Source organism: Vanellus vanellus (genome assembly GCF_965231255.1).
Source record: "Vanellus vanellus genome assembly, chromosome: 8".
Lineage (NCBI taxonomy): Eukaryota > Metazoa > Chordata > Aves > Charadriiformes > Charadriidae > Vanellus > Vanellus vanellus.
The window spans coordinates 6,245,614-6,262,656 of record NC_138913.1 but is presented as its reverse complement, the minus strand read 5'-3'; the positions used below and the strand labels follow the sequence as shown (position 1 = coordinate 6,262,656).

General features: G+C 38.0%; 1 protein-coding gene across 1 annotated transcript; it reads right to left on the bottom strand.

The window, feature by feature from the left end:
* Positions 1-2: 2 nt before the first annotated feature.
* Positions 3-17,043, bottom strand: PRKCI (protein kinase C iota; the record flags this gene model as incomplete). The annotated part of the gene is made up of 5 exons (XM_082487209.1): positions 3-28; positions 2,637-2,687; positions 3,988-4,077; positions 9,388-9,509; positions 16,928-17,043. The coding sequence occupies 5 exons, from the start codon at positions 17,041-17,043 to the stop codon at positions 3-5; spliced, it is 405 nt and encodes a 134-aa protein (XP_082343335.1).

The window sequence follows — 17,043 nt, the reverse complement described above, 5'->3', positions numbered from 1 at the left end:
GGTCAGTGCAGATGGCACAATGAGCTCTCTAGAATGACAAATCAATAAAACTGATTAAAGAGCAAAACTAAATAATAAAAACTATTCCACCACATTTTCATTAACAAAGAACATAGGACAGGAGATCAGAGAAATCCCTACTGAATTGCCACTATACCAAGAGTCCCTATCTGGAAAGTTTAAGAACGAACAGGTGGATACAATACAGAGGAGCTCAAAAATTACAACGGAGCAATAAGCAGCAACTGCTGTACAGAAAGTCTGCATCGACATGGAAAGGTGCAGGCACAGCCAGTGGAGCTAGAGCAACACGAGCCAACTCCAGGTCAAAGGCATGGATCTGAATCAGCAGGCTGCTGACACCAAGCTAATTTGCTAAGTGTCTCGCTACCTCTCTGTGTAGAGCAGTCCTTACATTTGTATGGAGAAAGGCAGGGGAGCAAAAGCTTCAATACATTAAACCACCAGATAACAGGCAACGGGAAGACCACCAGTCACTGAAGGACATTCACAAAACAACTATGAAAACAGGGTGCCTATAAAAGCGAGAGTGGAAAGTGATTAAACTATGGTGCCTTGACAGCCTTTGACCAGGAAGAGGTCAAAAAAAAAAAAAAGCCAAAAAAAAAAGAAGCAGAAGTTAGATATGAAGGGTGCTCAAGATGAAGTTTAGTGGAGACAATCTCAAGCATTAAGCACAGAATACACTAAGCTTATAAAAGAAGGAAAGATGATTGAAGCTGTCAAGGAACCTGGCTTATTCAAATATTTTGGGTTTGGTTTTTGCTGTTGCTTTTTCTAAATACAGAAGATAGCCTTCTTGGTCCTTAGCTAATTATATTTTCAAGAAGCAATGGTCAAATATTACAAATGGTTTGTTATTTTCAGTCGATTACATGCCATAATAAGTAGGCTGTTTGGTCAAAGATCTCAGTTTTTCATTTAAAAGTCATGAAAGAAAAGGCTATGCATCATAAGTGAGTTCAGACCTTTTTACTTCCAGAACTTAAAGAACTGAAAATGTGCTTTCAGCTCAGTCACCCAATGCCAGTGTTCAAGTTTGCCCTCTGGGAAGATTTTAAGGGAACACAGGAGCATTTATATAATCCATATCATGCTTTCAGAGTACATGTAAAGTGAATTGCAACCAATTTTTCTTTTTCTATTTTACTTTCCTGATAATTTAGTAATGATTAAGTTTCCTGAAACTACAGGGTTACCAAAAGTCTACATGCTAGAGACAAACAACAAAAATGAGACTAAAACTACCTTATAATTTTTCAAGGCAGTAACATTGTAATTACAAGAGTAAGAAATCCCTGTATCACGGTTTTAATTACCCAACAAGAGTCTCACCCTGTTAAATCGTTTGGCTTGGAAAGTGTGACCATTTGCACAATAGAGCTTTCGCCACCGGCGGGCGCCTCGGCGATAAATGGATTCTAAGAGGAAAAACATACAATTATATCCATAAAAAATATAAACACAGAACTACAACATCTTCTCGTGGACGTTTCTGTGTAGAGTTATTTGAGAGTTTCACTCCTGCACCTTACAGAAACAGAGTAATGTTCCAAGTATCTTTTTTACTTTTTAAATTTTGGACAAAATTTGAAGTTGAATATTCTGATCAACTCAAAGTTAATTCTGCTTTTCAAAAGTTAAAAGGAACAGTGAGTCAAGAGAAGGAAAACTGCCCAACAATACAAACAATTGTGTGCGAAGTATGCATTTACCTTACCTAAACTTGGGGAGGAACTGTGGTGAAAGGGAAGGAGGAGAGAAGGTGAACTTCAGGACCATGCCCTAAGTTGTAAGACTGCAGAAATCCTCCAGTGTTTTAGGTCCACAGCTGCCACTGCCTGTTTGTTTGTTTTTTGTTTTTGTTTGTTTTTTTTTTTTTTTTAGCTTTTACTACTATAGGCATGTAAGGAACCAAATTGAAAACTGGAATATACAAAACTACACTGAGTTGCAAATCTATTTCTGATTCAGTCTGCAACCTCATTTTTTCAGAAAAGCATTATCCCAACTGCCAGAGTTAACTTTCAAGCATGCACATTTACACTTGTTAGAGACTTGGATATCCAGCTGACAGATATGTGTATGCATAATACACACATGTTCTTTTATAAAACTTTAAAGAGGTAATTTTCCTTCTGTTTTAATGTCTAGTACATTAGCTAACGTAACTTAAGAGATTTTTGGAGAATACTCCTGATAGTACCTAAGTATCAATTTAAAATGAATTAACCACAGATCTCTAAATGGTGATACAACAAATCATTACCATTGGTTACAAGCCTTTGTTCACATTAGTCAGCCAGCAATCAGCCAGCAACTACCAAAAAGACAGGAATAGGATAAAACACTGTCACGATAGAATAGGCAAAAGCAAGGAAAGCAGAGTGACATGGATAATTAACAGGAATATGAAATGCTTATTAACAATGATTCAGAAGTGACAAACAACATTTAAGTTTAGCAAGACTTCCTTTAAAATATTTTATTTATAGAGATCTGCATTATTAATATTTATAAGTGCAGGATGCCAAACTATAGAATATAAAAATCTTCTAAAAAAGGAAATCTGAATTCCTGATTTTCTGTACTTCCTAAGTAAAATGCCTACTTACTATCTTCTCCTGGACAAGGCATGCCAGGCCGTTCTGGTACACAAGGAAATACTGCAAGAAAAAACATTAACTTCTGATTAATTTTTATTTTGGACGGAAAATAAATCTTTGGGTTAAATACAACTCTTCTGAAAGGCACTCAGCCGTTTAGGAAGACAGCACAGACAGCATTTGAACAAAACCTTGTGCAACAGCAGGCGAGCTGAAAAGCTGCTACAAAACCCTTTTGCTGAACATAACAGTGATATGCATGAAAAATACGAGCAAAAAGCAGAATAAACAAAGTTATTTCGTCAATAAATTAACTAGAAAAAGGTAATGATTCCGGTTTCTCATATGACCAATCACCACAGTCAGTATTTGGAAATTTTGACTATAAACATATTATATTAATGTCCTAACAGCTACATACGATCTTGCCCACGTTAGCCATTTTTTGTTTATTTAGGTTCAGTAACTGTCAGAGAGAAGTATAACTTAGGAGGGATAGGCCTGGTGCTGGTTTAATCAGAAGCTTATCAAATGCAAAAATAAATGGAGAAAGGACAGACCAAAAAGCATACTGAAGTAATATATATATAAACAGTAAAATATGTACAGAAAGAGATTACATTCTTCTTTCACTTTTTAAAAAGTCTTTGTGGGAAGCTGAAAAGCTGTCCCTTCTAAATGAGCTGATGCTGAACTAGATTTTTTGCATCCTTTTAGAGAAGGACCACGTTAAGACACTGTAGTACAACACACCCACTAACATTCTTTACAATGATCCCCTGCTTTTCTGCTATAATCTCTGTTAAACTGCAATCTACCTTTAACTTTTTACAAGTTACAAACAGTAATAAGAACATACTGCTGAAGCTACCAAAGTAGGCATGTAACCCTGAAAAATAAAAATTGAACAATTACACATCAAGCAGGGGCATGATATTATTAGGTTCAAAACTGTTCTCAAACAATTTTAGAAAAGTGAAACTTTTGAGCTCTGTTTGTGATGCCAGATTTGTCATCAACTTTTTTTTCCCCAGTATAGATGCTGCTCTAAAGCATTTAATAACACTGTACTATATATCTTCTACCATTCGTTGCCAACAACAGTACAAAAGCATTTGTGATGAATGAATGAAAGAGGCTGTCTTTCATTAATAAACTAACAGCAAAGTATTTTTTCCTCTGTTAATTTAATAAAGAACATTGACAAAGTGCTGACAGCTCAAAAGGGCAGTACATGGTCTTCAGCATCCTCTTGACAGAACACCACAACAGGCTTTGATTGAGGAGATTGGAATAGTGCAAAAGACACAGATAACACAAGGTAAAAATTCTGCTTCTTCACAGGTAGATTTCACCATACCGTGAATTAGAAGCTCTGAATCCTTGTTTAGTTCATACAACCGAAAGGCCTCTTCTAACTCCAGCTGAGAAGAAACAGTACATGGATCTCCTGTAGAAAGAAAGAACAATTCAAAACAATCCAATTAGTTCTGTGCCATTCAACAGATCCCTCACAGTCACTTCTAAGATAATTATTGTAGCAAAACAGAACAATATTCTCAAGTGTGGTAGTATTTATTTTTAACACCGTTCAGAGAGTACATCTGAATTACAGTCATATTGAATGCCTTCAGGGAAAATAAAAATACGAGGTATTCCCAAGAAGCAAGCAGATCGTAATCACAAAACATCATTGGTTTGAACTGCTACAAGCATGGTTACACTTCATTTCAGTACCGGAAGTGCAGGTTATCTTCCTGCACCTAAAATTCTTCTGAGATTCCATTTAATGGGTTTTTAATTGGAATTGAGTCGATTCTATTTTCACAGCTGCTTCGACATTGCCAGACTTTAACCAGGAGGTGTAAAAGCAGTTAGACCTTGTCTTTCCTCAGACCTCAAGCAAGACATTGGAAAAATCACAGAATCATAGAATGGTTTAGGTTGGAAAGGACCATGAAGATCATCAAGTTCCAACCCCCCTGCCATAGGCAGGGACACCTCCCACCAGCCCAGGTTACCCAAGGTCACGTCCAGCCTGGCCTTGAACACCTCCAGGGATGGGGCCTCAACAACCTCTCTGGGCAACCTGTGCCAGTGCCTCACCACCCTCACGCTGAAAAAATTCTTCCTAACATTTAATCTGAACCTGCCCTCTTCCAGTTTAAAGCCATTCCCCCTCGTCCTATCGCTACATGCCCCAGTAAAAAGCCCTTCCCCAGCTCTCCTGTAGGCCCCTTTAGGGACTGGAAGGCCGCAATAAGATCTCCCCGGAGCCTTCTCTTCTCCAGGCTGAACAGCCCCAACTCTTCCAGCCTCTCCTCATAGGAGAGGTGCTCCAGCCTTCAGATCATCCTCGTGGCTCTCCTCTGGACACGCTCCAGCAGGTCCATGTCCTTTTTATGTTGGGGACTCCAGAGCTGGATGCAGTACTCCAGGTGGGGTCTCACGAGAGTAGAGTAGAGGGGCAGAATCACCTCCTTTGACCTGCTGGCCACACTTCTGATGCAGCCCAGGATATGGTTGGCCTTCATGTAACCTAAGTGAAAACACCCCATTTTTCTGATTTTTAACTACTACTTTCATACTCACAGGACTGTTTGAATTAAAATCCCTTAAAGAAAGGGCACCGAGGCAGGAAAAAAGTGTGGGTTGGTTGTTTCATTTTTTTTGTTTGGTTGGTTTTGGTGTGGTTTTTGTTTGTTTGTTTGGTTGGTTGGTTTTTTATATAAAACAACTGCAGCTCTTGTTGACCATTTGAGATGCAGCAGATTATCATACCAGCATTCAGTATATGTTTTAAAGTTTCTCTGACAGAACTGCGTTGGATTGCTTTAATAAATCTGTGTTTCAGAAGTAACAGTTTAGGACTGTCTACGGTCTCTTTATATTTCTAAAATAACAACATGTATCCACAAAGGTATTTCAGAATCATTAAGCAACACTTAATTACATCAGAGCAACTTTGGCATATAGGTAGGTTTAAACCAAGGGACAGGGGTGGGTGAGGAACAAAGGACGTCATGCTAAAGATCTGCTGGACTCAGGACGAGGAGCAAGGAGGACCTTAAATTCCAGCCTTGGTTCATACTTTGGACACACAGCCTGTAAACACCTGTTTCTCATGATTCACCTTAAGACTTCATACGTTATTTTAACTGACCTCCTGTGTCCATCAGTGTTTGGAAACTGCTATAAAGACTGAAAAGAACAGCCATGCAACAAGATGTTTTCTTCAGTCACGTGCAAATTAGTAACGTTATAAAAAAATTATCCCCCTAAAAGAAGAAACTTTGTTCAAAATAATACTACAACTGGAACATTTATAAAGAAATGTTGAAGCTGAATCATCACTGCCCCAAAGAAAGAAAATACTTCTGGTTATTCAGCTTTTCTTTTTTCCCCTCCACCTATACAAGATGTTCTGTGTGAGAACACAGGATTTATCTCTGCCTGATCGTACTACAACATGTGAGCAGAACAAGCATCTTTCTAGCCAAAATCCCATACAGCAAGTCTACTGCCATATAACATTTCGAATTTTTAACAGAAATACTACTTTCCATTCCCTTAAGTAGTAAACTGGGTGTGGGTAACTGAACTGGAGGAAGGCAGAATAATTTCCATCTCAGCTGAACTGGATTAAATCTGAAAGTCTTACTGCTTTGAGTCTTCGTTCAATACCATGGTTTGAAAGCTAACTAGCAACAGTCTATTAACTAGTTGCTTTTTGTTTTGTACTACAAGACATCAAAATTAATACAGGCGTTGCTGAGGCTTTCCAGTAGAACCCCGTACCTAGTAGGCACGGGGATATTTAAAACTCACCCTACAAAAGTTTTTCCAGTTAATTTGTTTTATTTCCAATGTATCCATTCTTTTCTATTGCTAAAATATTAGTAATAAATGTAAACCATCCATTTCAGCATTATGTCTTTATTCTTTTTGGCATGTCATAATCCTCAAAAGTATTCTTTGAAGCCAGCTGTAGTCATTTTTCACTGTACTGCCTCCCCCCTACAATTAGCCTATCTGGACATCAAGCTGCCTACCCACTGCACAAACTCACACAGTGCAGACACAGGGGGAGGAGAAGGAACAACTGTATTTAGTCGGACTCAATATGAGAATCAACAAACCAGTTTTTCTTCATTTGTTTCTGACACCTGTGCAAACAGTTTTGTATTTCTTTTTGGCATAAGAAAAGGAGGCTCTCAAGAACATACACCCTGCTTCAAACAGGAACGGGAGGAAGCTTCAGAATTAAATCTGACTCACACATTAAGTTTTTATTGGTGATCACCAACTTAGCTGACATCGGCAATAGCGTGGAACTGACCCTCTCTAACACTGCTCTCAGACTCACAATTTCACTTTAAAATCTAAAAAGGGATAACAGAAGTCTTAACCCACAAAGTGTTTTTAGTGGTGACTAGGTATATAGAACAGGTGAGCTACAAATACTCTTTCAACAAGATCAGACTAGTACAAATTTTGCAGCCATCTAAAGAAAGTTGAGATGAAGTGCCAGGAAAATGTTTACTTTTGAATTTTATAGCAAGAAACAACAGACTGAACACAAACACAAGGATAGTTTCATCCTATAGTACATTTCATAAGACAGAGATAAGATGAACCGGCTGCATACAAATAAAATAGAAATTTGTCTAAAATCAAATCAAGTCAAGTCTATTTTCCAGTTGAATCCAACCATTTTTTAAGTGATTCCACTCAACTAAATTAGGTCTGCCTTTGTGTGCCATTACCTCTATGAAAGGGAAGCAATTACACAATATGCTCTGCATCTTGCAAAGGCTAAAAAGACATTTAGTAAATGACAAGTAAAAATCTCAGTAAAGAGTAAAAATCTCAGTAAAGAGTAAAAATCTCAGTAAAGAGTAAAAATCTCAGTAAAGAGTAAAAATCTCAGTAAAGAGTAAATCCAGTTTAGTCGCATACTGACTAAACTGCTTGATCAGGTAAGTAGTGAAAAGATGCTCTGGATACCGTATCTTGTCTGATACTGTAAGAAGCATAGAGAGTAGTATAACAAGCATCAGTGCACTGTACACGTTTCTTCACACTACTATTAAAGAGCGAACTACAATTTTAGCGAAGAGGATACGATACGAGAATTTTCCAAGAAAACAAATGATGAATTTCTAGAAAGAACACCAACTGAAAACACTAAAGATTGGTGGAGAGGGGAAGAGAGGAGGCAGAGCTCTTGGCAAGAAGCCACACATTGTAGATGCAAGAATTACTCACAATAAAGACAAGGGGATTTTTTTTTTTTAAATGCACTCTTCATCACCAGATTAACTTTTTCCTCTACTAACATTAAACTGGAAGTCAATGATTAAAGCAAACATGGATTGCTTGTGAAAACTGAATCCTATGTGAATACATGAAAAAAATTTAGTCTAAACAGCAGCATTCCTTTTTTTTGAAACTTGTCTTTACAGAGCAGAAATTGAGACAGAACTGTTCCTTCAAGTAAATCATCGAATGTGCACAAAATTTTCTACAAGTGTTTCATTAAAAAGCTACATACTTCTTACTATGACTGACTGTCCCTCTTCAGTGAGAAGTCCATTATCCTTGAGATAAAAAAAAATAAAAGAAAGAAAGAAAGAAAACCTGCTCAGATTCCCAAAACCACAATCTTCAACACACCTGCCCACAGAGCACTTCCAAAAATCAACTTTGGTCCATGTTTAGCTTTAAGCTCTGAATAAACTGTCACTCTCCCAATTTTGAATGGAAAGCTGTGAGAAGGGGCGGAAACAGTTCTATAAGCACCATTATGCTAATCACTGCATAGAAATACTAATTACTGACAACAAATCACTGCACATTATGGCCTTTTATGTATTGTATCAAGTACTTAGCATGCTAAAATAACAGCTACTTCATAATAGAGACATCTCTGGTGTAGCTCGAAACCTATGGGTAGAATACACCAATTCCACAAAGAAAATAAGAACTACAAATAACCTTTTCAAAAATTACATACAACTCAGAACTGGACAACATCTGTTAAGTAAAAGGGACAACAGACACTGAACTTTTTTCATCCAAGGTAAATTTTAACGTGGATAGTGTAAGCACTAGAAAGGACAGGAGTTTTCAGCCAAGGTTGTTACTAGTACACTTTGATGAAAAGCTATTGAAAGAGTAATTACTTGTCCAAGTAGTTAGAAAAAGTTTTAATAATAGTTATGTGTTAATAGTTTGCTAAAGTAACAGCTGACACAACCATTCAAAATATAATGGCTTTGGTTACACATACAACTCAATTATATATTAAACTGTATCGATACTGTAGTTAAATACTGTAATTTCTATCATTTAAGGCCAGTTTAACTTTAAAAGCTTTAAGACTTAGGGGGAACTATGAGCCTCTCCAGCAGTATAAAGGAATACTTTCCATTCCCTTCCTAATAAATGCTAACATTGAATTCATATTTTGATAATCACAGTTTTAATTTATTTATTTGATTAAAAAAAAAGAGCTCTCCACAGTAAATCGTTTGAAACAATTACCTTTCCATTAAGATATACTTAGAAAGGCATTGGATAAGCATTATTTTTAGAGTCAGACTTACTATTTCTAAAAACATATTTACAAAGCATATTTTATAAGCTTATCTTATGAAGGCAGAGGAAAAGGAAAAGATGAAAGGGAGAGGAAAGCTAGACAGCTGAGGAATATATTGATTAAATACTTGTTCTAAGATCAAGGACCAAATTGCCTTACCTTCTTCATCAATCCATTTCATGGTGAAAAGCTGTTCATTGTCAAAGGAACACATGTCTCGAACTTCATTGCACAGTCCCTCAAATGAGATGGAAGGTTCAAAATAAGTTATCATGATATCCCTGAGAAAGAGAAAAATAAATTTGAGAAATTATACTGCAATATGTAGCACTTGATCATCACCTCTAATGCCTTCCATATACCAATAATATAAACCTCATCCCTGCTGCAGCCCCCTAAAAGATATTAATGTTAGTAAACCATTAGCATGTAAGTTCCTTTCCTGTAGCAAAGTCAGCCTCCAAGTGATTTTCATTACCAACTATTTGACACTTAACCCTCCAGATATCTGCTTAGGAAAAATTCATGGTTATTAGGGCATTTAAATATTAAGTGAGCTGCAACAGATATTAACCACACAGAGAAATTAGTTATAACAGTGGAAACCAAAGAATTAAATGCTGGAAAAATTTTGAAGAACATTATTAATGTATTGCTGGTTTTACCTCCTCTTTAACAGTTATTTTGTTATTAGATACTTCTCCAGCTAAATTTTGATTGTGTAGATGCTATGAAAAATTAATTAAAAATATTAATCAGGTTTTCTAGCAGATCAGGGGGGATGTTCCAACTATTTAAAGTGCCTTTAAAAAACAGACCCATGATGCTTCACTGACACCATGAAGGCTGACAGAGAAACATATACTTAGAATGAAAATTTACTACTTTTAATTATAGCAGAAATACCCATTCTGCATAACAATAGATTAAAAGTTAAGTAACTTGGTGTTTTAAATATGTTAACATAAAATGCTGACCCATTGTCTTGGTATTCACTGGGCCTTAAAGGGGAGCAGGTGACTCAGGGTTGAAGTCCTTTAAACAAAGAATTTCAGAGATACAGCTAAGAGGAAGGTGGATGGGGAAAAAAAAAAAAAAAAGGACTGTTTACAAGACTACTCTACAAACACCTCCTATAAGCCCAATGTTTGAGCTATGAGACTAATCTTCCCAAAAAAACCTCAGCCTGTTGGGATTTGTTTCAATTGATGCCACCAGCACTATTCAGTGGGGGTGAAAAAAATAATTGAAGCAACAGACAAAGTTTATATTTGGTCAAAATTCATCAACTTACTGACCAGACTGAAGTGCACATATGCAGCAATTTAATGATGTTTAAATCATCTAGTGCACGGGCAGAGCAGTATCAAGGCGGCGAAGTAACAGAAGATACTGTGGTCACTGATCCTGAACTACTTTCAGGAGTGGCAGAGAACACATGTGATAACCATGCTTGCCTGAGGCTCCTTTAAGTTCAGCAGCATGAATAAAATAAACTAGCAATTTCCAAGCACTCTAGAAGAACAGCTAGCGTACTTCTGGATTTGTGAGCGTGATCGGAGTTAGTTTAGTTCCGGGAAAGACTCCAGTAAATGTTTAGGATAGCGAAACGACATCTCTTCAATAACCTGAATACAGCAGTCAAAAAGCTGCTACATTATTTGGTCGCAGAATTGCTCCTCCTCTTTGCACACGAGACAAAATACAAAACAAAACCAGTATTTGGACCCCAGTATTTAGACACAGTACTGTTCTTTGGGGTAAATGGAGCTTCATTTCAAACAACCGATTGCGCCCGTATCACAAGGCAAACTGTGTTCTCTCTGACACAAAGTTCTCCCTTTGCATCCTCTCTCAAAACAAACAAGCTGCGAACCCAACGCCAGTGTTTGGCTCTCTGAACTGAGGCAGATTCAACAGTGCATTACTGTTACAGACACACAGGCATCAAGCAGAGGGAAACCCACGAGGCTGCATTAGGAGGCAAAGTCTTAACCTGTATTTCCTGTTTGTCAGGGAAGGAAATAAGGCACTGCTCACTTAACAACTTCACTGGTTTTGTGCTAAAGTGTGCCATCACTTCACTCATTCACATTTTAGGGCAGAAACACTCTCTTTGGAATATTTTCTTAAACAAAAAGTTAAGTTCTGAAGGGCACTGAGAAGTCAGATTTAAGTATTTCAACTATAGCAGTTTATTTCATGATAGAACTAGTCAGTAATGGGAGAGGGTATGTTAAAAGAAGTGGCGACTACAAGACTATTATTGTCAGACCAGCAAAAAGAGGTAGGTGATAGACCACAGTCTCAAGAGACTGATGGTCTAGTAAAAACTTAATAGTCAAAAAAATAATAATAATGTATTAGTCAAAACTGTTCAGCAGGTTTTCAAATTTCGTAATTCAAGTCCACTTAAATAGATTTTTCTGTACTACAGTGAACAGAAGTCACAATGTTAAGATATACTGAAAAGCCCAGGAATCCCTCTGTATCTATGAAGTAAAAGCTGGAACCAACTGAAAAAAAAAAAAAACACTCTTCCCACTTGTTGCTATGTTTAAGTAGCAAAATAGTTGCCCTTCAAATACAAGAAGAGTTAAAATTATTTCAGAATTTAAGCAAGTTCTCTAAAGTACCACTCTTATACCTCCAACAGGACATACATCAGACAGTAAAGTACACTTGGAAGATCTCATGGTCTCTGTTATAACAAACACTAATCAGTCTTTCAGAGAACCCTAGCTAACAGCAATATAAAAAAAAAATCAAAAGCAAGTAAAGTATGAATAAGGTTCTACAAGTAACACTGAGCACACTTTTCCTAGAGATGTGAAGCTTTACATAACACAGAAACTGAAAGATTACAGGTCCTTCTACAAGCTTTATTTTGCCATTTGAACTATACAGACAACACTGACATTTTCTTCTGAGACAGGTCTCACTTCCACAGCAGTTCTGTTATCACACCTTTGCATTATATGGTGCTTTCCACACTTCTTGCAGCTAACACCGCATTGATTATGTCCTCATCAGGAAAAAGCTGTGTTGCTCAGTAGAGAGACAAAGTTGAACTCTACCAAGAGGAAATTTGACATTTTAAACAAAAAATAGTAGGATAAGTTAAAGAAAAAAGAAAGTTAATGCAGACCATAGCCTGCTGCCATGCATGAAAAAATACAAAATGCTCTCTTTCACTAAGACATGGGGAAAAAATTCTTGACAATAGGCCTTTCCTGAAGAAGAAGATAAGCTTATGCACTGCTTTTAATCAGCATGTTTGTTATAAAGCTAAATAAGGATATTATGCCTTAGAATGTCTCCTCATGGCACACACAGGGAATTAGAAGAAAAACTGATTCAAGCACACCTTTTGCACTACCACATTTGGATGCGTTAATTAACTCTATTAAGGATAAGAGCACCAGTTTTTTTAGAATTTGTTTTAGTACTATTATAATAGGTCTTTATCAGGGACCTGCAAGTAGGAAACATGCAAATAAACAAGAGAGTACTTGTCCTGAATTACTTTCAGTAAAAATGTTGTCATTTATATCTTCCACAAGTATTAATAAAGGATCATTCTATTCATACTAAAAAAAGGCCTGCGTGAATCAGTACCCCACAAATGTAAGAATCGGTAAAAGATAAGCCATAGGAGAAGAGAGAAAATGCAAACGATAAACATAAACACAAATGCTAGCAAAGAGATTTCAAGTATCTCTAGAAGACCATGAACCTCATAACTATCTTCCCCACCTTTCCTCTGAGACCAAACAATTTTTCTCATGCATTTTCTTTTACAGATCATCCAAGAGTCATAACATCCTTTAACAAAAAAACAAACAAACAAACAACCAAACACCACCTACAACCAACCAAATAAACAAAACACAAAACCCCAAAGCCAACACTTAAATGCAATTCAATATTTGTATCTCATTTTTCACTTCTGAGTTTAAACTTCCACAAGAGAACAATCCACTGTAAGAACAGGAACTACACCACTTCAGATTTTTCCACCTGCAGCCTAATACAGCTATCACTTATTATGTATGTGAAAATACACAGATACATAATCACATATCACCTACTTATCCACATATTTATCACACACCTGGGTCAGTCGTTAAAGCTTTTGATAATGTCTCATTACAGCTCTCTGAAATTAACCCATACAAGACTCCTGGAGAATTCTCCTGTTTCAGTATCACTTCAGTACTGTAAGGTACAGGCACTGCCATTCAGAACAATCTGAAGCATCTCTTTCCCCAGTGGGAGTCTGAGGTCTCAAATTGCCTGCTCCTGCAATCTGTTTTTCTGGAAAAAATGTACCGCCAGAAAATGAACTAATCTTGAAACTGCAAGAAGTGATGAAAATGTGTTCACATGCTTAAACCAAAGCTTTCTTAAGCTGAACACTCTCCTATGCGAAACTTGATCCTTAAACAGATGATGAAAGACACTGAGCTGAAGAACTGACTGGAAAGTGCTCCAAGACAAAGAGCAGTATAAGGAAAGGATGCGAGAACTCAAAAACTCTTAAGAAATTAATTTCCTGGAAATATTTATGAAGGTACATTTTAGTTTTTACAATTAAAATTGAACTTTTTTCCCCCCAATTTTCCCACTCGCATAAATGTGTTAAAATTAAGCAAGTTAAACATGTATCGTGGGAGGACTGTCAGGAGTATTCTTCATTTGAACCAAACTGAAGGTGGACAAAGCATCGGTAATCGATGCCCTTAACTGTATTAGAAGTCTAACTTGCATTACAGCCTACACAGTTGAAAACACAGCTAAATCTGTCAGGCACTGAAAGAACACAAGCTGGCGGTCCTAATCATGACAGAAAAATGGTTCTTCAGGTTTGTTGTTTGGTTGGGTTTGTTTCTTTTTATAATTCAACAACATTAATTCTACAGGATTCCTAGTGCACAAGCAGTGTATTATTCCTACCTGCTCTTTACTGCTACAATAAAATCCTCCCCATATGTATTAATGATATAATAACTTCTTGTGTTGAACTGACAGAAAGCAACAAATGAGATAAGACAAAAGGTAAACTTTGAATAATATTAGAAAGCCAAAATGGTTGTAATTACAGCTGCTGTTCAGTGGCACTCATTTGAAGCTGCTACGCTTTGTTACTGTATCAACAAGTAAGTATGTAAACATTTTGGTATAATAAATTAAATTCCTAAGAACTCACTCAGGAACCTCTATTACATACACTGCACAGATTACGGTAACTCTTTAAAATAAATAAGACTATTTCCAGCATTTTAAACAACCAGCCCTATGAGAAAGATACGCATGGCTTACCTGAGAGAAGGAAATACCTGGATAAACTCAACCTAATGCTCTAATTCCCAAGTCTCCGGGACTTCCCATCCTCTTATTCTCATGATCTCTGTTCATTTTAGGAAAATTTTCCTTCCTGGTTTTACATATTTCATGACTTTAAGATAAAGAATTACCACTGCACGGTTGAATGAAATAAAGACCCTTCAAAGAGTTCTTCATGAAAGCCTTTGTCTTGGCTGAGAAAAGCAATTAGGCTCTGGGCCAGACTCAGCAATGTTTTGGAGATTCAAGCCCCAGGCCAGTATCCCAACTTTCAGATTCCCAGCTGTTTCAGGAACAAATCTGTGCTTCTGAGTCACAGTTGGTTTTGGGGTTTTGTTTTGTGGTTTTTTTTTGTTTGTTTTGTTTTTTTTTTTTTTTTTTTTTTTTTTTTCTTTCTTTCTTCTCTTTAACCAGAAACTCCTTCTGGAAGTTGAAAAGACCTTCCTAGCAGGACTTTCACAGCAACTTCTACAACCCACTTATATACTTCTATTAAAACAAAATTAAGAGAGATTAACGTTTCCTGATTAACACTATTTCCCTTTAAATCCTCTATCCAGATCTAATCTCGAGACAGTTTATTTGACAAAAGGCGAAAACGCTGCCTTTGATATCAGCATTTAGGTCCCCAGTCTCCAAGTCATTTCAGTCTAAGTGCAGGTAAAGCGTTTTGCTTTGCTACCCACTTCTTGATAGCGGGCATGAGACCTTCTGTTGTAAGAAAGCGGAGGGAATAATTTGTTTAGATCTCTAAACAAATCTAAAGCATTCAGCTTATTAGCTTATTGGTACTCGTAATGGTTAACCAACACCCTATATGACTGTATCATTATTAAAAGTAAACGATAATTGCAGTAAGAGATAAAAAGTCAACAGATGAGACTCAAAAGAAACATTCCAGTGTCTGTGAAATTGTTACCTAATATTTAAAGTGTCATGAGCCAGCATTCCTGCCCAACGTAACAGTTTTCTTCCTCACTCCCACAACCCTGAGCTGTTCTTTCACTGTTCTTGCACCATAGCCTCCCCGTGCTAAAGCAAGAATTCATGTGATTGCGTGTGGAAATGATCAAGATTAAAACTGACCCAGCAGAAGAAAAATAAATGCTTTTAACTCGGAACAGTTCACACTTTAAGTTCACTGCCTGACCAAATTAACACTTCTGCCAGCTGATAGCCAGGGGCATCTCTATCTTCTGAAGAAATGGTGGATTAAAGGGACTGTAAAACAAAGAGTTTAGAATTCCACAGACCATTACTTTGAGAGTATTTCACACGTCCTTTACAGCCACAGATTGTGCCTGTCTCTACAGTACTTCTATAGACTTCTGCCGAGAAAAGCCCCAAAGCAGACACAAGCCAGAAATCAAACACGGCTGCAAAGACCAAATACTCAGCATGGTTTCTGTACCTCTCCTTAAAAATATAAAACTAGAGATACCAGATAGTAAATAGCGTAAATGTAATAAATCTTTTCTTGTACTTAACACAGCCAACTGGGAGGAAGCTGTTGAGAGTAGCATGTGTTCAATCTTAACCCAAAAATGCAATCTACATTTTTTTGTGCTTAGGTCACCTCCTCTTAAACTTAATGGCCCAGTGAACCACTGTCTACCCTTGCACTCAAACTTTTAAAGTCGGGTCCCGTAACTGTTACTATTTAATAGGAGGTTGTGAACCCAAAGCAGAACACTTCTTCTGATTTATGTTATTGTTGGAGAGCCGTTCAATTAGACAAGCAACATTCAGATTTTCACTGCGCAGACCTCTAGCGTATATTTCTTTTTTGTAGCAGAAGCATAATTGACAGTAGATATGTCCTACTTATCATTCACGGGCTCCCTCGGAAGTCACTCAGTCCCTGGGAAACCACCTAAAAACTGGTGAAATAGGTTTTGCACCCAAACACCCTATTCCTGTAGGCCTGAATATCACTTAACATGCAGAGACCAGAACCAGCTCTGGACCCTGAACATTGTTTTGGGTTTCTTTAAGTATGAGTTTTGGCACGTAACCCCCAATAAAGCGTTATGAAGGAATATGCACTTATTACCGACAGCGGGTAAACAACGAGGGCCCCGGTGGGCGGGGACAGGGGGGTGCGAGAGGAGGCCCCTCAAGCGCATCCTTGTTTACCTGTAAGGCCACGGCAGGAGGAGGGAGATCGGCGGTGCTCAGTCCGTCAGCTCCCCGCTCTCACGGCCCAGCTCGCTCCCCTCCCGGCTCCCCGCTGAAACCCACCGCCCCACCTCCCTCCCCGGGCCCGGCCGCGCCGCTCCGCCCTGCCGCCAGCCTCTCCTCAGGCCGCCCGCCGCCTCTCCGCCTGCCCCCGGGTCTCCGCGCCCTCACTCACCCCTTGTAGTAGGCTTTCACCCGGACCTGGTGGGCGCTGTCCCCGCCCAGGCCGCCCCCTCCGCCGCCCGGAGCCGACATGGTGCTGTTGCCGCTGCTGTCCCGCTGCGTCGGCAT